Source organism: Oncorhynchus keta, unplaced genomic scaffold, assembly GCF_023373465.1.
Source record: "Oncorhynchus keta strain PuntledgeMale-10-30-2019 unplaced genomic scaffold, Oket_V2 Un_contig_7036_pilon_pilon, whole genome shotgun sequence".
In the NCBI taxonomy this organism is placed as follows: domain Eukaryota; kingdom Metazoa; phylum Chordata; class Actinopteri; order Salmoniformes; family Salmonidae; genus Oncorhynchus; species Oncorhynchus keta.
Window position 1 is genome coordinate 15,001 of NW_026289216.1, and position 22,062 is coordinate 37,062.

The 22,062-nt window shown below is 44.5% G+C and overlaps 2 protein-coding genes across 2 annotated transcripts in view; one reads left to right on the plus strand and one right to left on the minus strand.

Moving 5' to 3' along the window:
- LOC127926161 (loricrin-like) overlaps positions 1 to 726 on the plus strand; it is a 4,431-nt gene extending 3,705 nt beyond the window's left edge. The window contains exons 5-6 of the mRNA XM_052511637.1: positions 1 to 525; positions 641 to 726. The exon at positions 1 to 525 is cut by the window's left edge and continues 96 nt beyond it. Of these exons, the coding sequence (XP_052367597.1) occupies positions 1 to 525; positions 641 to 711 (596 nt within the window). The 3' untranslated portion in view covers positions 712 to 726. The remainder of the gene's footprint in view (positions 526 to 640) is intronic.
- Positions 727 to 3,050: 2,324 nt separating this feature from the next.
- The window catches only part of LOC127926159 (transmembrane protein 65-like), a 90,838-nt gene continuing 71,826 nt past the window's right edge, over positions 3,051 to 22,062 (minus strand). The window contains exons 7-8 of the mRNA XM_052511636.1: positions 5,335 to 5,440; positions 3,051 to 3,589 (exon numbers count right to left, since the gene is read on the minus strand). Coding sequence (XP_052367596.1) covers positions 3,440 to 3,589; positions 5,335 to 5,440 — 256 coding nt within the window. The 3' untranslated portion in view covers positions 3,051 to 3,439. The remainder of the gene's footprint in view (positions 3,590 to 5,334; positions 5,441 to 22,062) is intronic.

Consider the following 22,062-nt stretch of genomic DNA (forward strand, 5'->3'; position numbering starts at 1 on the left):
GGGACTGTACTGTTAGTGGAGGTTACTGGGACTGTACTGTTAGTGGAGGTTACTGGGACTGTAGTGGAGGTTACTGGGACTGTACTGTTAGTGGAGATTACTGGGACTGTAGTGGAGGTTACTGGGACTGTAGTGGAGGTTACTGGGACTGTACTGTTAGTGGAGGTTACTGGGACTGTACTGTTAGTGGAGGTTACTGGGACTGTACTGTTAGTGGAGGTTACTGGGACTGTAGTGGAGGTTACTGGGACTGTAGTGGAGGTTACTGGGACTGTAGTGGAGGTTACTGGGACTGTAGTGGAGGTTACTGGGACTGTAGTGGAGGTTACTGGAACTGTAGTGGAGGTTACTGGGACTGTAGTGGACATTACTGGGACTGTAGTGGAGGTTACTGGGACTGTACTGTTAGTGGAGGTTACTGGGACTGTAGTGGAGGTTACTGGGACTGTAGTGGAGGTTACTGGGACTGTAGTGGAGGTTACTGGGACTGTAGTGGAGGTTACTGGGACTGTACTGTTAGTGGAGGTTACTGGGACTGTCCAAAACAAAGAGAGGTTACTGGGACAAAGTGGATGGTTACTCAAACACTGTAGTGGAGGTTACTGGGACTGTAGTGGAGGTTACTAGGACTGTAGTGGAGGTTACTGGGACTGTAGTGGAGGTTACTGGGACTGTACTGCTACTGAACAGAGTTCTAGAGGCTGTGAGTAGGCTTGCTTTCCATATACTGATCAATATCCAGATAAGAGCCTAGACTACAGGCGTATGTATGCATGTTAAGATGAGAGTTTCCACAACCAATAGCCAACTCATGTGGATAATGCACACAGACAGTCATGCTTGGGGTGAGTTGTCTCCACAACGCCCTCTGGTGGTAGGATTATATGCCCAGCACTCAATAAAGCTGTCCACCTTTACCACAGGTATCAGACTCGTTCCATTAATGTCTAAAACAAAGAGATGGATCTCTCGGGTTTTTGCTCAAAACAAAGTTTGTACTTGATTAAATCCTCCAAAACAAAGAGTGGATTAGTTCAAACACCCTCCTCAAAACCTGGTTGTCTAGGTCTTCAAAACAAAGAGATGGAACTCAAACCCTCACCTGGTTGTCAAACACCAAATCCTCCAAAACAAAGTATCCATACAAACACCAAGTCTCAAAATGGGACCATCCTTCTCAAATCTAAATCCTCCAAAACAAAGAGATGATACTCTCAAACACCCCTCCAAAACAAAGAGATGGGTCTCTCCAAAACAAAGGGTACACTGTCCCAAAACATCTAAAAGATGGATAAGTAAACAAATCCAAAACAAAGAGATGGATTCAAACACAGGCTCCAAAACAAAGAGATGGATACTCAAACACCTCAACAAAGAGAAACTCAAACACCACATCCTCCAAAACAAAGAGATGGATACTCTCAAACACCAAATCCTCCAAAACAAAGAGATGGATACTCTCAAACACTAAATCCTCCAAAACAAAGAGATGGATACTCTCAAACACCAAATCCTCCAAAACAAAGAGATGGATACTCTCAAACACCAAATCCTCCAAAACAAAGAGATGGATACTCTCAAACACCAAATCCTCCAAAACAAAGAGATGGATACTCTCAAACACCAAATCTTCAAAACAAAGAGATGGATACTCTCAAACACTAAATCCTCCAAAACAAAGAGATGGATACTCTCAAACACCAAATCCTCCAAAACAAAGAGATGGATACTCTCAAACACCAAATCCTCCAAAACAAAGAGATGGATACTCTCAAACACTAAATCCTCCAAAACAAAGAGATGGATACTCTCAAACACCAAATCCTCCAAAACAAAGAGATGGATACTCTCAAACACTAAATCCTCCAAAACAAAGAGATGGATACTCTCAAACAAAGAGATGGATACTCTCAAACTCTCCAAAAATCCTCCAAAACAAAGAGATGGATACTCTCAAACACTAAATCCTCCAAAACAAAGAGATGGATACTCTCAAACACCACATCCTCCAAAACAAAGAGATGGATACTCTCAAACACCAAATCCTCCAAAACAAAGAGATGGATACTCTCAAACACCAAATCCTCCATAACAAAGAGATGGATAGTCTCAAACACTAAATCCTCCAAAACAAAGAGATGGATACTCTCAAACACTAAATCCTCCAAAACAAAGAGATGGATACTCTCAAACACTAAATCCTCCAAAACAAAGAGATGGATACTCTCAAACACTAAATCCTCCAAAACAAAGAGATGGATACTCTCAAACACTAAATCCTCCAAAACAAAGAGATGGATACTCTCAAACACTAAATCCTCCAAAACAAAGAGATGGATACTCTCAAACACCAAATCCTCCAAAACAAAGAGATGGATACTCTCAAACACCAAATCCTCCAAAACAAAGAGATGGATACTCTCAAACACCACAGAATGATTTGTGGGTGACTTGAAGTCAGCGTTAGAAGTAGCTGCTAGAAGAAGCGTGTCATATTTCAGCTCTGTAGTGCAGCGCTCGTGGAAAATCAGGTGGAATTGCATTTATTTTTTATTTTACTAGGCAAGGCAGTTAAGAACAAATTCTTATTTTCAATGATGGCCTAGGAACAGTGGGGTTGAACTGCCTTGTTCAGGGGCAGAAAGACAGATTTTTACCTTGTCAGCTCGGGGGATTCGATCTAGCAACCTTTCAGTTACTAGTCCTACACTCTAACCACTAGAGTACCTGCCGTCCCTACACTCTAACCACTAGACTACCTGCCGCCTCTACACTCTAACCACTAGACTACCTGCCGCCCCTACACTCTAACCACTAGACTACCTGCCGCCTCTACACTCTAACCACTAGGCTACCTGCCGCCCCAATGAAATCCAGTAGGAAAGGTCCAACCTCAGTCCACTAACTGAAGACTGAATAGTTTCTGTAAATGTGTTATCTAGCTGTAGCAGCTGGCCTTGTCCTCTCCTCACACGGTCCTTTAATCTAAAGAGACAACAGCCACACAGCATGTTGATTACTTACACCAGATGTTGCAGGAATATTCCCCCCGTTGAGAGATATTAAAGTTCAATTGAACTGAATTGAGTGTAGTCCACCAGAAATCCATCCTGGCCACCTCTAACTGATTAGGACTAAGTTACACTAAACTCTAAAAAGGAAAAGTTGCACCAACTCATAAAACAAAAACAAAACCAAAACCCAAAGAAGCAGCAGAAAACGTGGTTGGAAGAGTGGTCCACTTGTATTTATCATCGTTGTTGTTTTTCTTCATACTGCTTTTTGAACGTTGCAGTCGGAACTATTTAAGACATTGACTTGATCAGTAGTCACGCTTGATTGAGGTTATTCATTATGCAGTAGTTAGGTTGTGAAGTAGCGGTAGTCCAGTTCTCTCTCTCTCTCTTCCCGAGAAGGTAAGTCTTTCTGTCAAGTTGTCTCAATTGCTGCTGCTGCTGTCAGTGGAGATGGAGGTCAGTGATCCATCTTTACCCTCCCTTTCCACTGCTTTCTTCTTCGTCTCATCTTTGAAGAAGAGTAGCGGGAACATCCCTAAGATGCAGCCGATGGCAACTCCGATGGCTTTACCCTGAAGACAAAACAAAACAAGAAACAACGTTCCATTACTACTCTGATGCCTAGTACTAATACTAATACTAACACTAATACTATACTAATACTAATACTAATACTAATACTAATACTAATACTATACTAATACTAATACTAACACTAATACTAATACTATACTAATACTAATACTACTATACTAATACTAATACTATACTAATACTAATACTATACTAATACTAATACTAATACTAATACTAATACTAATACTAATACTAATACTATACTAATACTAATACTAATACTAATACTAATACTAATACTAATACTAATACTAATACTAACACTAATACTATACTAATACTAATACTATACTAATACTATACTAATACTATACTAATACTAATACTAACACTAATACTATACTAGTACTAATACTAATACTAATACTAATACTAATACAATACTAATACTATACTAATACTAACACTAGTGCTACTATACTAATACTAACACTAATACTAATACTATACTAATACTAACACCTATACTAACACTAATAATAATACTAACACTAATACTAACACTAATAATATACTAATACTAGCACTAATACTAATACTATACGAATACTAACACTAATACTAACACTAATACTAACACCAATACTAACACTAATACTAATACTAGCACTAATACTAATACTAACACTGATACTAACACTGATACTAACACTATACTTATACTAATACTAATACTAATACTAATACTATACTAGTACTACTACTAATACTAACACTAATACTAATACAATACTAACACTAATACTATACTAATACTATACTAATACTAATACTATACTAATACTAATACTAACACTAATACTAATACTAGCACTATACTAATACTAACACTAATACTAATACTATACTAATACTAACACCAATACTAGCACTAATACTAATACTAACACTAATACTAACACTAATACTATACTAATACTAACACCAATACTAACACTAATACTAATACTAGCACTAATACTAATACTAACACTGATACTAACACTGATACTAACACTATACTTATACTAATACTAATACTAATGCTAATACTAATACTAACACTAATACTAATACCAACACTAATACGAATACTAACACTAATACAAACACTAATACTATACTAATACTAATACTATACTAATACTAACACTAATACTAATACTATACCAGCTACCAGTACGTAACCTACACACAACTCTTGGCCAATAAACTCTGTGAATGAATGTTTATTTTTTATTAGCCTGACTGCTAGATTCACAAAAAAATACTGTCTTCAGTGAAATGGCTGCACAACCAAAAGCATATTCTGTAGGACATATTCTGTAGGACATATTTTGACTGATTTAGTGCTCTATTCAACCAGATCCACTAAGTAAGCAACACAGAGAGGACTGACAGAGAGAGAGAGAGAGAGAGAGAGACATGGACAGGGACAGAGAGACAGGGACAGGGACAGAGAGACAGGGACAGAGAGACAGGGACAGAGAGAGAGAGAGTGAGAGAGAGAGACAGGGACAGGGACAGAGGGGGGAGGGAGAGAGGAGAGAGAGAGAGGAGAGAGAGAGAGAGAGAGAGAGAGAGAGAGAGAGAGAGAGAGAGAGAGAGAGAGAGAGAGAGAGAGAGAGAGAGACAGAGAGAGACAGAGAGACAGAGACAGAGACCGTGTATACGTCCTCTCAGAGATACGACAGAGACTCACACTGTGGGTGCTAACTCTGGTCTGCCACATGTCAGCCTGTTTGGGGTTCAGATCAGGGCCCACCAACCCACAACGACAGGCCAGGGCTTCCACGTAACCTGCAAGGCTAACACAGGAAAATACCATGGTTACATACCTTAACACACTAGAAAATACCATGGTTACATACCTTAACACACTAGAAAATACCATGGTTACATACCTTAACACACTAGAAAATACCATGGTTACATACCTTAACACACTAGAAAATACCATGGTTACATACCTTAACACACTAGAAAATACCATGGTTACATACCTTAACACACTAGAAAATACCATGGTTACATACCTTAACACACTAGAAAATACCATGGTTACATACATCAATGTATTATCCCTGTACTATCCCTGTACTATCCCTGTACTATCTCTGCACTATCTCTGTACTATCTCTGTACTATCTCTGTACTATCTCTGCACTATCTCTGCACTATCTCTGTACTATCTCTGTACTATCTCTGTACTATCTCTGTACTATCTCTGTACTATCTCTGTATTATCTCTGTACTATCTCTGTTGACGTAAAACCAGAAGTAATTTGATCAGCTGCACGATTAACTTCTGTGTTCATACTGTACGTGTTAGAAATGGAGAGTTCCGGAAAAAAAACAAAGTCTCTACCCACACTTCCGGCCACTTCCGATCCGCGTGGGGACACGCAGCAAACACGAGGCGAAGAAGTTTTAAGCACCGTCTTCTCCCAGTTTCTGATACGGCCAAATAACCAGTGATGAAAGAAAACCACCCCCCCCCCCCAAAAAAACCCCCAGAACTAACGCTGCTCAGCTCTCACGCATCACACTCAGTCCTGGAAGATTCCCTCTGTCAACATGCAGACTCTGCCCACGGGAGAACCACGTTATAGACAGCTCTCAAACTATGGTCCTGGGCCCATATTGGGTCCAATTGTTGTGCTCTTTACCTCTTAATTATTCATCTACTGATTCTCTATGGATGAACTTTTCTATTTGACATTATTCTGTATGGTTGAGGAACAGTGGCAGGTAAAGCAGTACACTGTCTCTATTACACCTGCTGTAAAAACCTGGCCGTGTGACCAATAAACTAGATTTGATTCAGCAAAGATCTCAGAATAAGAGTTCTGGTTCAGGTTCAGCTGCACCCTTCTTTATGAGCTAAAAGAAACTGATCCGAGATCAGCACTCTGAGATTTCTGAATACAGGTCCTGAGCTTTAAGGGATCACCAGAGGAAAGATTCCATTCATTGCTGGAGTGATATACTATGGTAATACGAAATTACCATAAATATTCAATTCAACCAGTAAATATGCACAGCAGAAAACCTTCTGGCACAGACGTCTGTGCATAGAATCATAAAACAATGGGGGAAAAATGTTTTAAATCATCATTAATCAAAATACATGCTGTTATTCAACACCAGCCCTTCTCGGTCCTGGTCCTCCGATGGTGGAATGAGCTTCTCCCTGAAGCTATGACAACAGAGTCCCTGTCCATCTCCTCCCCCTGAAGCTATGACAACAGAGTCCCTGTCCATCTCCTCCCCCTGAAGCTATGACAACAGAGTCCCTGTCCATCTCCCCCTGAAGCTATGACAACAGAGTCCCTGTCCATCTCCTCCCCCTGAAGCTATGACATCAGAGTCCCTGTCCATCTCCCCCTGAAGCTATGACAACAGAGTCCCTGTCCATCTCCCCCTGAAGCTATGACAACAGAGTCCCTGTCCATCTCCCCCCCTGAAGCTATGACAACAGAGTCCCTGTCCATCTCCCCCCTGAAGCTATGACAACAGAGTCCCTGTCCATCTCCCCCTGAAGCTATGACAACAGAGTCCCTGTCCATCTCCCCCCCTGAAGCTATGACAACAGAGTCCCTGTCCATCTCCCCCCCTGAAGCTATGACAACAGAGTCCCTGTCCATCTCCCCCTCTGAAGCTATGACAACAGAGTCCCTGTCCATCTCCCCCCCTGAAGCTATGACAACAGAGTCCCTGTCCATCTCCCCCCCTGAAGCTATGACAACAGAGTCCCTGTCCATCTCCCCCTGAAGCTATGACAACAGAGTCCCTGTCCATCTCCCCCCTGAAGCTATGACAACAGAGTCCCTGTCCATCTCCCCCTGAAGCTATGACAACAGAGTCCCTGTCCATCTCCCCCTGAAGCTATGACAACAGAGTCCCTGTCCATCTCCCCCTGAAGCTATGACAACAGAGTGACAACAGAGTCCCTGTCCATCTCCCCCCTGAAGCTATGACAACAGAGTCCCTGTCCATCTCCCCTGAAGCTATGACAACAGAGTCCCTGTCCATCTCCCCCCCTGAAGCTATGACAACAGAGTCCCTGTCCATCTCCCCCTGAAGCTATGACAACAGAGTCCCTGTCCATTTCCCCCTGAAGCTTGACAACAGAGTCCCTGTCCATCTAACCTACAACAGAGTCCCTGTCCATCTCCCCCTCCATGAAGGGCTTGCTCCTAGTACCCTGTGATTTGGTCTGCAGTTACCTACACGTAGCTGCTGTGTTATGTGGTTGCTGTGTTATTGTGCTGTGTTATGTAGTTGCTGTGCATACAGCTGCTGAGGCAGGGTTGCTGTGTTAGAGTAGTTGCTGTGTTAACGGTTGATACCCATGTCAGTTGCTGTGTTAAGTTGCTGTGTTATGTACCTGTTATATAGTTGCTGTGTTATGTTGCTGTGTTATGTAGTTGCTGTGGGTGTAGTTGCTGTGTTAGTGTAGTGCTGTGCCCATGTAGTTGCTGGTTATGTAGTTGCTGTGAATGGCTCTGAGTTATGTAGTTGCTGTCTTCTGCCTGTTGCTGTGGTTTCCCTCTTTGTAGTTGCTGGGTAGTTGCTGTGTTATGTAACCCTGTTATGGGGCTGAGTTGCTGTGTTATGTGGGGTTGCTGTGTTGTGTAGTTGCTGTGTTATGGGTTGCTGTGTTATGTAGTTGCTGGTGGGTTGATTAGTTGCTGTGTTATGTCGGTTGCTGTCTGTGTAGTTGCTGTGTTGTGTAGTTGCTGTGTGTAGTTGCTGTGTTATGAGTTGCTGTGTTTGTGGGCTATATGTGGTTGCTGTGTTTGTCTCAGGATGGTAGTTGGTGGTGTGTTAAGATATGCTGTGTTATGTGTTGCTGTGTTATGGGGATGTGCTGTGTTATTGGCAAAGTGGGTAGGGGTTATGTAGTTGCTGTGTTTGGTTGCTGTGTATGTGGTTGCTGTGTTATGTAGTTGCTGTGCCATGTAGTTGCTGTGTATCCTGACCCCTGTGTCTCAGCCTCCAGTATTTATGCTGTGCAGTAGTTTATGTGTCTGTGTTATGTAGGGGTTAGGGTCAGTTTGTTATATGCTGTGTTATGTAGTTGCTGTGTTATGTATTCTGGTGTCCTGCTGTGTCTAAGTTGCTGTGTTATGTAGTTCTCTGTTATGTAGTTCTCTTTCTTTTCTCTCTAGGAGGATGTAGTTGCTGTGTTATGTACCATGTCCCAGGTACTACCTGACATGAGTTGACTCCTTGTTATGTCCCCATGTAGTCCACCTGGCCATGCTGTGTTCCTGCTCCAGTTGTCAATGTAGTTTGTATTTTAGGTGGTTGTGCCCCAGGACTACCTGACATGAAGGCTCCTTGCTGTGTTGATGTAGTTCCACCTGTTATGTAGTTGCTGCTTATATAGTTTGCAACTGTTCTGCTGTGTTATGTAGTTGCTTGTTACCAGTTGCTGGTCATTTATGAACATTTGAACATCTTGGTCATAGTTGCTGTTATAAGTCTGCTGCACAGCCAGAATTGCTGTGTTACCCCACATAGCTGTGTTCCTCTCTAGGTTTCTTCCTAGGTTTTGCCTTTCTAGGGAGTTTTTCCTAGCCACCGTGCATTTACACCTGCATTGTTTGCTGTTTGGGGTTTTAGGCTGGGTTTCTGTACAGCACTTTGAGATATCAGCTGATGTATGGCTATATAAATAAATTTGATTTGATTTGTGTTTGTTTTGATTTGACAACAGAGTCCCTGTCCATCTCCCCCCTGAAGCTATGACAACAGAGTCCCTGTCCATCTCCCCCTGAAGCTATGACAACAGAGTCCCTGTCCATCTCCCCCTGAAGCTATGACAACAGAGTCCCTGTCCATCTCCCCCTGAAGCTATGACAACAGAGTCCCTGTCCACCCCTGTGAAGCTATGACAACAGAGTCCCTGTCCATCTCCCCTGAAGCTGTGTTATGAGTCCCTGTCCATGTGGTTCCCTACTTCCTGAAGCTATGACAACAGAGTCCCTGTCCATCGCTCTGGCCCCTGAAGAATGCAACAGAGTCCCTGTCCATCTCCCCTCTGAACTCAAAATGAAACAGAGTCCCTGTCCATCTCCCCTCTGAGGATGCTATGACAACAGAGTCCCTAAACATAATTCCCCTGAAGCTATGACAACAGAGTCCCTGTCCATCTCCCCTGAAGATGACAACAGAGTCCCTGTCCACCCCCTGAAGCTATGACAACAGAGTCCCTCCGGTCCACCCCCTGAAGCTATGACAACAGAGTCCCTGTCCAAAATGACAACAGAGTCCCTGTCCATCTATAATTGCTGAAACTATGACAACAGATCCCTGTCCATCTCCCCCTATCAAGTTTGACAACAGAGTGTTTTGTCCATCTCAATCCCAGAAGCTAAATACAACAGAGTCCCTGTTCATCTCCCCACTAACTCAAAATGTTCAACAGAGTAAAGTGAATAAGAATTGGCCCTGAAGCATCTCCCAGCTAACACTGCACAGATAGGAAACACTGTCCACCCCCGAAACCATCATAATTGAGTCCCTGTCCATCTCCCCTGAAGAACTCAAAAATCTCTGAAACAACAGAGTCCCTGTCCATCTCCCCCTGTCAAGCTAGCACTGCACCTGTGTTATGTAGTTGCTGTGTTATGTAGTCCCCTGTGTTATCCCAAATCCATTCAGCTGTGTCTATGTACTAAAATCTGAACCCTACAAATATGTAGTTGCATGCTGTTATGTCTTTGCTGTGTTGTGTAGTTGCTGTGTTATGTAGTTGCTGTGTTACTAGCCATCCCCATTATTTTTATTTCTGTTCACATGTGGTTGCTGTGTTGTGTAGTTGCTGTGTTATGTACTACGATGGTGTTATGTACCATTGCTGTGTTATGTAGTTGCTGTGTTATGTAGTTGCTGTTTTATGTAGTTGCTCTATCATGTTATGTGGTTGCTGTGTTCTCCTGTAGTTGCTCAACAAACAGATGTAGTTGCTGTGTTATGTGGTTGCTGTGTTATGTAATCCTGTGTTATGTACTAGCTGGTCATGTAGTTGTGTGTTATGTAGTTGCTGTGTTATGTAGTTGCTGTGTCTGTAACACGATGGTGTTAAGTTGAAACATTACTGTGGCAGCTGTGTTATGTGGTTGCTGTGTTGTGGTTGCTGTGTTGTGTAGTTGCTGTGTTATGTAGTTGCTGTGTTATGTAGTTGCTGCCTTATGTAGTTGCTGTAGAGTTATGTGGTCAAATGGTGTTATGTAGTTGCTGTGTTATGTGGTTGCTGTGTTGTGTAGTTGCTGTGCTTCTCTATGTGGTTGCTGTGTTGTGCTCCTAGTTGCTGTGTTATGTAGTTGCTGTGTTATGTAGTTTGCTGTGTTATGTACCTCCAGGTGTTATGTAGTTGCTGTGTGGCCACCAATTGGTTGCTTAAATTGTGTAGTTGCTGTGTTATGTAGTTGACTGTGTTATGCACTACCCGATGGTGTTATGTAGTTGCTGGTTATGTAGTTGCTGTGACTTATAGGGAATAGATGGTTGCACCCTATACAAATACTTGCTCACCGTGCTGTATGGGTTGCTGTGGAATGCTATCTCCATTAGACCTGTGTTATATAGCAGCTGTGTTATGATAGTTGCTGTGTTATGAGCAGTTGCTGTGTTATGTGCAACAAAGCATCCTTGTACAACGATGGTGTTATGTACCCTGTGTAAAATGTGGTTGCTACCAATTGTGAGTTGCTGTGACATGTGGTTGCTGTGTAGCCTCCAATTGCTGTGTTATGTAGTTGCTGCAGTTATATAGTTGCTGTTTTGTCTACCATGGTGTTATGTAGTTGCTGTGTTATGTGGTTGGTGTGTTATGTAGTTTGTGTTTTATGTGAGCAGTTGCTGTAAAGTCCCCATTGCTGTGCTGGTCACCATTGCTGTGTTATGTAGTCACTGTGTTATGTAGTTGCTGTGTTATTGGTTGCTGTGTTTCCAGTTCTCTGTGTTATGTCTGTACCACTGTGTTATGTGGTTGCTGTGTTATGTGGTTGCTGTGTTATCTGGTAAAAAAAAAGACTAAAATTATGAATAGTTAAAACTGTGTTATGAGCATCTGTGTTATGTGTTGCTAAAAAAGAAATATATATTTTCAAATGCTGTGTTATTTAGTTGCTGTTTATGTGGTTGACTGTTTATTAGTCATGCTGTGCATACAGTTGCTGTGTATGTAGTTGCTGGTTATCACCCGGGTAATTCACCCTGTGTTATGTATCCCTGTGTTGTGTAGTTGCTAATGTTATGTAGTTGCTGTGTTATGTAGTTGCTGTGTAATATGTAGTTCACTGTGTGATGTGGTTGCCCGATAATATCAACTGGTATGCTTTTACTGTAATTGCTAATGTTATGTTTGCTGTGTTGTGTAGTTGCTGTGTTATCAGTTGCTGTGTTATGTAGTTGCTGTGTGATGTGGTTATTTTTATGTACTTTGACATGTCTTGTTGTGTATTGCTGTGTTATATAGTTGCTGTATATATACCTTGCTGTGTAATGTTGCTTGCTTGTGATATCACTTGTTTATTATATGTATTATTGACTGTGTTTGTAATTGCTGTGTTATGTGGTTCTCTCACCTAGCTATATTAAGATGAATGCACTGGTAGGTCGTATCTGGATAAGAGCTTCTGCTAAATGACTCAAAATGTCAAATGTCAAATGTATTCACCTGAGGGTGTTGCCTCTGATTAAACTCTAATTTAATGGAAAACAAATGATCATATTATGCACTATAGTTTCATCCCTTTAATGTATTTTTTCAGTAGCGATCAATCCCAGGCACTGAAATAGCCCTTTCATTTGACTTTTCAAATGCCTAAATAAATCAATTAAGAGACAAATAAAGGGTTGTGTTCCTGGTAGAGCTGTGCTCCTGGTAGCGTTGTGTTCTTGGTAGCGTTGTGCTCCTGGTAGCGTTGTGCTCCTGGTAGCGTGAGCGTGTTCCTGGTAGCGTTGTGCTCCTGGTAGCATTGTGCTCCTGAGGAGCGTTGTGCTCCTGGTAGATTGTGCTCCTGGTAGCGAATTGTGCTCCTGGTCAGCGTTGTGCTCCTGGTAGCATTGTGCTCCTGGATAGCGTTGTGCCCTGGTAGCATTGTGCTCCTGCTAGCGTTGTGCTCCTAGTGTGTTGGGAAGCTATATTTCATAGCCTGTCAGGGCCAGTGCATAGCAGATGCACTGCAGATGAGATGCCCGCTGGCCACCAACTTTCAGGTTGAGTACAGATGTGCCTAGATGTCTCTGGAACATGGACTGCATCTGTAATCACACCCTATTCCCTATATAGCGCACTACATTAGACCAGGACCCATATTGCTCTGGTCAAAAAGTAGTGAACTATATAGGGAATAGATACACCCATGGGCTACATTGGAAATGGCACCCTATTCCCTATATAGCGCACTACTTAGCGCTCACCGCTTTGGGGCTGTAGTGGGTTAGGCTGATGGATGGATGCTATCTCCATAACAGGGAATGATGCTGTAGTGTGTTGGGACAGGTACTGCTATAACAGGGAATGATGCTGTAGTGTGTTGGGACAGGTACTGCTATAACAGGGAATGACGCTCTAGTGTGTTGGGACAGCTACTGCTATAACAGGGAATGATGCTCTAGTGTGTTGGGACAGGTACTGCTATAACAGGGAATGATGCTGTAGTGTGTTGGGACAGGTACTGCTATAACAGGGAATGATGCTGTAGTGTGTTGGGACAGGTACTGCTATAACAGGGAATGATGATGTAGTGTGTTGGGACAGGTACTGCTATAACAGGGAATGACGCTGTAGTGTGTTGGGACAGGTACTGCTATAACAGGGAATGATGCTGTAGTGTGTTGGGACAGGTACTGCTATAACAGGGAATGATGCTGTAGTGTGTTGAGACAGATACTGCTATAACAGGGAATGATGCTGTAGTGTGTTGGGACAGATACTGCTATAACAGGGAATGATGCTCTAGTGTGTTGGGACAGGTACTGCTATAACAGGGAATGATGGTCTAGTGTGTTGGGACAGATACTGCTATAACAGGGAATGATGCTCTAGTGTGTTGGGACAGATACTGCTATAACAGGGAATGACACTCTAGTGTGTTGGGACAGGTACTGCTATAACAGGGAATGACGCTCTAGTGTGTTGGGACAGATACTGCTATAACAGGGAATGACGCTCTAGTGTGTTGGGACAGGTACTGCTATAACAGGGAATGACGCTCTAGTGTGTTGGGACAGGTACTGCTATAACAGGGAATGACGCTCTAGTGTGTTGGGACAGATACTGCTATAACAGGGAATGACGCTCTAGTGTGTTGGGACAGATACTGCTATAACAGGGAATGATGATGTAGTGTGTTTGGACAGGTGCTGCTATAACAGGGAATGACGCTGTAGTGTGTTGGGACAGGTACTGCTATAACAGGGAATGACGCTCTAGTGTGTTGGGACAGGTACTGCTATAACAGGGAATGATGCTGTAGTGTGTTGGGACAGGTACTGCTATAACAGGGAATGATGCTGTAGTGTGTTGGGACAGATACTGCTATAACAGGGAATGATGCTGTAGTGTGTTGGGACAGGTACTGCTATAACAGGGAATGATGCTGTAGTGTGTTGGGACAGATACTGCTATAACAGGGAATGATGCTCTAGTGTGTTGGGACAGGTACTGCTATAACAGGGAATGATGATGTAGTGTGTTGGGACAGGTACTGCTATAACAGGGAATGACGCTCTAGTCCGCAGGCCTGGGCAAATCCAGTCCCCGGGGATTGGTCCTAGCAAACACAACTGATTTAAACAAATTACATTTTAAACTGAAGATCAGAATGAGTTGATTATTGGAGTCAGGTGTGTTTGCTGGGACAAAGTGTGACACCAATCAGGACTGGAGTTTCCCAGGCCTGCGTGTGTTAACCTCCATGCCAGTAGAGGGCAGAGCTGAGTAGGTGTTACCTGGATAAACTCTGGGGACAATGAGGCCAAGCTGTAAGTCAGAGTGACCTCTTCATATTCTACTGGTCAAAGTCTTCAAACGTGTCAACATCCAGAACAGTAGAAACATACAGTAAACCAAGGCCTGCCACCAAAATGATGAAATGTACTGAAATGTACCTGAGGGTAACTTTAAACATTTCACTGGATGATGAGATGTGTCAATAGTGGGCAAACCAAGCTAACAGAGGAGAGGCTGTGGAGCCCCAGGCAAGCCAAGCTAACAGAGGAGAGGCTGTGGAGCCCCAGGGCAAGCCAAGCTAACAGAGGAGAGGCTGTGGAGCCCCAGGGCAAACCAAGCTAACAGAGGAGAGGCTGTGGAGCCCCAGGGCAAACCAAGCTAATAGAGGAGAGGCTGTGGAGCCCCAGGTCAAACCAAGCTCACAGAGGAGAGGCTGTGGAGCCCCAGGTCAAACCAAGCTAATAGAGGAGAGGCTGTGGAGTCCCAGGGCAAACCAAGCTAATAGAGGAGAGGCTGTGGAGCCCCAGGGCAAACCGAGCTAACAGAGGAGAGGCTGTGGAGCCCCAGGGCAAACCAAGCTAATAGAGGAGAGGCTGTGGAGCCCCAGGGCAAACCAAGCTAATAGAGGAGAGGCTGTGGAGCCCCAGGGCAAACCAAGCTAATAGAGGAGAGGCTGTGGAGCCCCAGGGCAAGCCAAGCTCACAGAGGAGAGGCTGTGGAGCCCCAGGGCAAGCCAAGCTCACAGAGGAGAGGCTGTGGAGCCCCAGGGCAAGCCAAGCTAATAGAGGAGAGGCTGTGGAGCCCCAGGGCAAACCAAGCTAATAGAGGAGAGGCTGTGGTGCCCAAGGGCAAACCAAGCTAATAGAGGAGAGGCTGTGGAGTCCCAAGGCAAGCCAAGCTAACAGAGGAGAGGCTGTGGAGCCCCAGGGCAAACCAAGCTAATAGAGGAGAGGCTGTGGAGCCCCAGGGCAAGCCAAGCTAACAGAGGAGAGGCTGTGGAGCCCCAGGGCAAACCAAGCTAACAGAGGAGAGGCTGTGGAGCCCCAGGGCAAGCCAAGCTAACAGAGGAGAGGCTGTGGAGCCCCAGGGCAAGCCAAGCTAACAGAGGAGAGGCTGTGGAGCCCCAGGGCAAGCCAAGCTAACAGAGGAGAGGCTGTGGAGCCCCAGGGCAAACCAAGCTAACAGAGGAGAGGCTGTGGAGCCCCAGGTCAAACCAAGCTCACAGAGGAGAGGCTGTGGAGCCCCAGGTCAAACCAAGCTCACAGAGGAGAGGCTGTGGAGCCCCAGGTCAAACCAAGCTAACAGAGGAGAGGCTGGAGCCCCAGGTCAAACCAAGCTAACAGAGGAGAGGCTGGAGCCCCAGGTCAAACCAAGCTAACAGAGGAGAGGCTGGAGCCCCAGGTCAAACCAAGCTAACAGAGGAGAGGCTGGAGCCCCAGGTCAAACCAAGCTAACAGAGGAGAGGCTGGAGCCCCAGGTCAAACCAAGCTAACAGAGGAGAGGCTGTGGAGCCTCAGGTCAAACCAAGCTAACAGAGGATCTGTTATAGCCTGGTCCCAGATCTGTTGTAGCCTGGTCCCAGATCTGTTGTAGCCTGGTCCCAGATCTGTTGTAGCCTGGTCCCAGATCTGTTGTAGCCTGGTCCCAGATCTGTTGTAGCCTGGTCCCAGATCTGTTGTAGCCTGGTCCCAGATCTGTTGTAGCCTGGTCCCAGATCTGTTGTAGCCTGGTCCCAGATCTGTTGTAGCCTGGTCCCAGATCTGCTCTAGACTGGTCCCAGATCTGCTCTAGACTGGTCCCAGATCTGTTGTAGCCTGGTCCCATATCTACTCTAGACTGGTCCCAGATCTGCTCTAGACTGGTCCCAGATCTGTTGTAGCCTGGTCCCAGATCTGCTCTAGCCTGGTCCCAGGTCTGTTCTAGTCTGGTCCCAGATCTGTTGTAGACTGGTCCCATATCTGCTGTAGACCGGTCCAAGGTCTGTTGTAGACTGGTCCCAGATCTGTTGTAGCCTGGACCCAGATCTGCTCTAGCCTGGTCCCAGGTCAGCTGTAGACTGGTCCCAGATCTGTTGTAGCCTGGACCCAGATCTGCTCAAGCCTGGTCCCAGGTCAGTTGTAGACTGGTCCCAGGTCAGTTTTCTTTGTGTTTTTTTACCCCCTTTCTCCAATTGGTAGTTACAGTCTCGTCTCATCGCTGCAACTCCCGTAGGGACTCGGGAGAGGCGAAGTTCGAGAGCTGTGCTTCCTCCAAAACACAACCCAGACCAAACCGCACTGCTTCTTGACACAATGCCCACTTAACCCGGAAGCCAGCCGCACCAATGACGAACTGGCAATAAGTCATGATTACTTCCTGTACAAAACCACATGGGTAAAACAGGAACAATGACAGGACATTAGCTCAAGCACTCACGCAGCAACTGGTGAAAGGAACTACCTTTGGCTGTCGCTGTCTAACAGATTCTGTTACAGTCGTTTTAACATTAGTCTGTGATGATGTTGGAGGCTCTCGCACAAAGACAGTGACAATAAGGAAGTGCATAGGAGATGTTGCTCCCACTGTTACTATTAAAACGTACCCTAACCAGAAAGTGTGGGTAGATGGCGGCATTAGCACAAAACTGAAAACGTGAACCACCGCATTTAACCATGGAAAGAAAACCAGGAATATGGCAATCAAACAAGTGAAACGTCAGTATAGGGACAAAGTGGAGACGCAATTCAGACACGAGACGTATGTGGCAGGGTCTACAGGCAATCAAGAACTACAAAAAGAAAACCAGCCACGTCACGGACACCGACGTCACGCTTCCAGACAAACTAAACACCTTCTTCGCTCGCTTTGAGGATAATACAGTGCCACCGACGCGGCCTGCTACCAAGGACTGCACCCCCCCCACCTCCTTCTCCGTGGCGTACGTGAGTAAGACATTCAAACGGGTTAACCCTCGCAAGGCTGCAGGCCCAGACAGCATCCCTAGCCGCGTCCTTAGAGCATGCGCAGACCAGCTGGCTGGTGTGTTTACGGACATATTACATTTCTCCCTATCTCAGTCTGCTGTCCCCACATGCTTCAAGAGGGCCGCCTTTGTTCCTGAACCCAAGAAGGAAAAGATAACTGAACTAAATGACTATCGCCCCGTAGCACTCACTTCTGTCATCATGAAGTGTTTTGAGAGACTAGTCAAGGATCATATCACTTCCACCTTACCTATCACCCTAGACCCACTGCAATTTGCATACCGCCCCAATAGGTCCTCAGACGATGCAATCGCCATCACACTGCACACTGCCCTATCCCATCTGGACAAGAGGAACACCTATGTAAGACAACATAGTACCCTCAAGTTTAGCATTAAGCTTGAGGCCCTGGTCATGGACTTCCTGACGGGCAACCCCCAGGTGGTGAAGGTAGGAAACAACATCTCCATTTCCCACAAGGGTGCGTGCTCAGCCCCCTCCTGTACTCCCTGTTCACCCATGACTGCGTGGCCATGCACACTTCCAACTCGATCATCAAGTTTGCAGACGACACAACAGTAGTGGGCTTGATCACCAACAAAGACAAGACAGCCTATAGGGAAGTGGTGAGGGCACTCTGAGTATGTGTCAGGAAAACAACCTCTCACTCAACGTCAACAAAACAAAGGAGATGATCGTGGACTTCAGGAAACAGCAGAGGGAGCACCAACAAAGCGTATATAACAAAGTATTGAGGTAAACTTTTGTTATTGACCAAATACTTATTTTCCACCATAATTTGCAAATAAATTCATAAAAAATCCTACAATGTGATTTTCTTGATTTTTTTTCTCTCATTTTGTCTGTCATAGTTGAAGTGTACCTATGATGGAAATTACAGGCCTCTCTCATCTTTTTAAGTGGGAGAACTTGCACAATTGGTGGCTGACTAAATACTTTTTTGCCCCACTGTATATACTGTATTCTGACATTTCAGAGTCTAACGGTCCTGATATGGAAACTAGTCAAGACTGACACTTCAGAGCCTAACGGTCCTGATATGGAAACTAGTCAAGACTGACACTTCAGAGCCTAACGGTCCTGGTAGGGAAACTAGTCAAGACGGACACTTCAGTCTAACGGTCCTGGTATGGAAACTAGTCAAGACGGACACTTCAGTCTAACGGTCCTGGTATGGAAACTAGTCAAGACTGACACTTCAGTCTAACGGTCCTGGTATGGAAACTAGTCAAGACTGACACTTCAGTCTAAAGGTCCTGGTATGGAAACTAGTCAAGACGGACACTTCAGTCTAACAGTCCTGGTATGGAAACTAGTCAAGACTGACACTTCAGTCTAACGGTCCTGGAAACTAGTCAAGACTGGCAAGTCTAACGGTCCTGGTATGGAAACTAGTCAAGACGGACACTTCAGTCTAACGGTCCTGGTATGGAAACTAGTCAAGACGGACACTTCAGTCTAACGGTCCTGGTATGGAAACTAGTCAAGACGGACACTTCAGTCTAACGGTCCTGGTATGGAAACTAGTCAAGACTGACACTTCAGTCTAACGGTCCTGGTATGGAAACTAGTCAAGACGGACACTTCAGTCTAACGGTCCTGGTATGGAAACTAGTCAAGACTGACACTTCAGTCTAACGGTCCTGGTATGGAAACTAGTCAAGACTGACACTTCAGTCTAACGGTCCTGGTATGGAAACTAGTCAAGACTGACACTTCAGTCTAACGGTCCTGGTATGGAAACTAGTCAAGACGGACACTTCAGTCTAACAGTCCTGGTATGGAAACTAGTCAAGACTGACACTTCAGTCTAACAGTCCTGGTATGGAAACTAGTCAAGATGGACACTTCAGTCTAACAGTCCTGGTATGGAAACTAGTCAAGACTGACACTTCAGTCTAACAGTCCTGGTATGGAAACTAGTCAAGACTGACACTTCAGTCTAACAGTCCTGGTATGGAAACTAATCAAGACTGACACTTCAGTCTAACAGTCCTGGTATGGAAACTAGTCAAGACTGACACTTCAGTCTAACGGTCCTGGTAGTCAAGACTGACACTTCAGTCTAACAGTCCTGGTATGGAAACTAGTCAAGACTGACACTTCAGTCTAACGGTCCTGGTAGGGAAACTAGTCAAGACTGACACTTCAGTCTAACGGTCCTGGTAAGTCAAGGACACTTCAGTCTAACGGTCCTGGTATAACTAGTCAAGACTGACACTTCAGTCTAACAGTCCTGGTTAGGGACATCATTAACTAGTCAAGACTGACACCCAGTTTCATCCTGACAGGTTAGAGGACATCATTAATCTCTCTCCAGTTTCATCCTGACAGGTTAGAGGACATCATTAACATCCTGACAGGGACATCTAATCTCTCTCCAGTTTCATCCTGACAGGTTAGAGGACATCATTAACCTCTCTCCAGTTTCATCCTGACAGGTTAGAGGACATCTCTCTCCAGTTTCATCCTGACAGGTTAGAGGACATCATTAATCTCTCTCCAGTTTCATCCTGACAGGTTAGAGGACATCATTAACCTCTCTCCAGTTTCATCCTGACAGGTTAGAGGACATCATTAACAGTTTCATCCTGACAGGTTAGAGGACATCATTAACCCTCTCCAGTTTCATCCTGACAGGTTAGAGGACATCATTAATCTCTCTCCAGTTTCATCCTGACAGGTTAGAGGACATCATTAATCTCTCATCCAGGTTTCCCTGACAGGTTAGAGGACATCATTAACCTCTCTCCAGTTTCAGGACATCATTAATCTCTCTCCAGTTCATCCTGACAGGTTAGAGGACACATTAACCTCTTCTCCAGTTTCATCCTGACAGGTTAGAGGACATCATTAATCTCTCTCCAGTTTCATCCTGACAGGTTAGAGGACATCATTAACCTCTCTCCAGTTTCATCCTGACAGGTTAGAGGACATCATTAACCTCTCTCCAGTTTCATCCTGACAGGTTAGAGGACATCATTAACCTCTCTCCAGTTTCATCCTGACAGGTTAGAGGACATCATTAATCTCTCTCCAGTTTCATCCTGACAGGTTAGAGGACATCATTAATCTCTCTCCAGTTTCATCAGGTTAACCTCTCTCCAGTTTCATCCTGACAGGTTAGAGGACATCATTAATCTCTCTCCAGTTTCATCCTGACAGGTTAGGACATCATTAATCCTCTCCAGTTTCATCCTGACAGGTTCATTAACCTCTCTCCAGTTTCATCCTGACAGGTTAGAGGACATCATTAATCTCTCTCCAGTTTCATCCTGACAGGTTAGAGGACATCATTAATCTCTCTCCAGTTTCATCCTGACAGGTTAGAGGACATCATTAATCTCTCTCCAGTTTCATCCTGACAGGTTCAGGACATCATTAACCTCTCTCTCCAGTTTCATCCTGACAGGTTAGAGGACATCATTAATCTCTCTCCAGTTTCATCCTGACAGGTTAGAGGACATCATTAATCTCTCTCCAGTTTCATCCTGACAGGTTAGAGGACATCATTAACCTCTCTCCAGTTTCATCCTGACAGGTGACAGGTTAGAGGACATCATTAACCTCTCTCCAGTTTCATCCTGACAGGTTAGAGGACATCATTAATCTCTCTCCCAGTTTCATCCTGACAGGTTAGAGACAGGACATCATTAACCTCTCTCCAGTTTCATCCTGACAGGTTAGAGGACATCATTAATCTCTCTCCAGTTTCATCCTGACAGGTTAGAGGACATCATTAACTCTCCAGAGGGTTCATCCTGACAGGTTAGAGGACATCATTAACCTCTCTCCAGTTTCATCCTGACAGGTTAGAGGACATCATTAACCTCTCTCCAGTTTCATCCTGACAGGTTAGAGGACACATTAACCACTTCCAGGTTCATCCTGACAGGTTAGAGGACATCATTAATCTCTCTCCAGTTTCATCCTCACATTAATCTCTCTCTCATCCAGTCCTGACAGGTTAGAGGACATCATTAACCTCTCTCCAGTTTCATCCTGACAGGTTAGAGGACATCATTAACCTCTCTCCAGTTTCATCCTGACAGGTCAGGTCAGGTTAACATCATTAACCTCTCTCCAGTTTCATCCTGACAGGTTAGGACATCATTAATCTCTCTCCAGTTTCATCCTGACAGGTTAGAGGACATCATTAACTCTCTCCAGTTTCATCCTGACAGGTTAGAGGACATCATTAACCCTCTCCAGTTTCATCCTGACAGGTTAGAGGACATCATTAATCTCTCTCCAGTTTCATCCTGACAGGTTAGAGGACATCATTAACCTCTCTCCAGTTTCATCCTGACAGGTTAGAGGACATCATTAACCTCTCTCCAGTTTCATCCTGACAGGTTAGAGGACATCATTAATCTCTCTCCAGTTTCATCCTGACAGGTTAGAGGACATCATTAACCTCTCTCCAGTTTCATCCTCAGGTTAACATCTAATCTCTCTCCAGGTTCATCCTGAC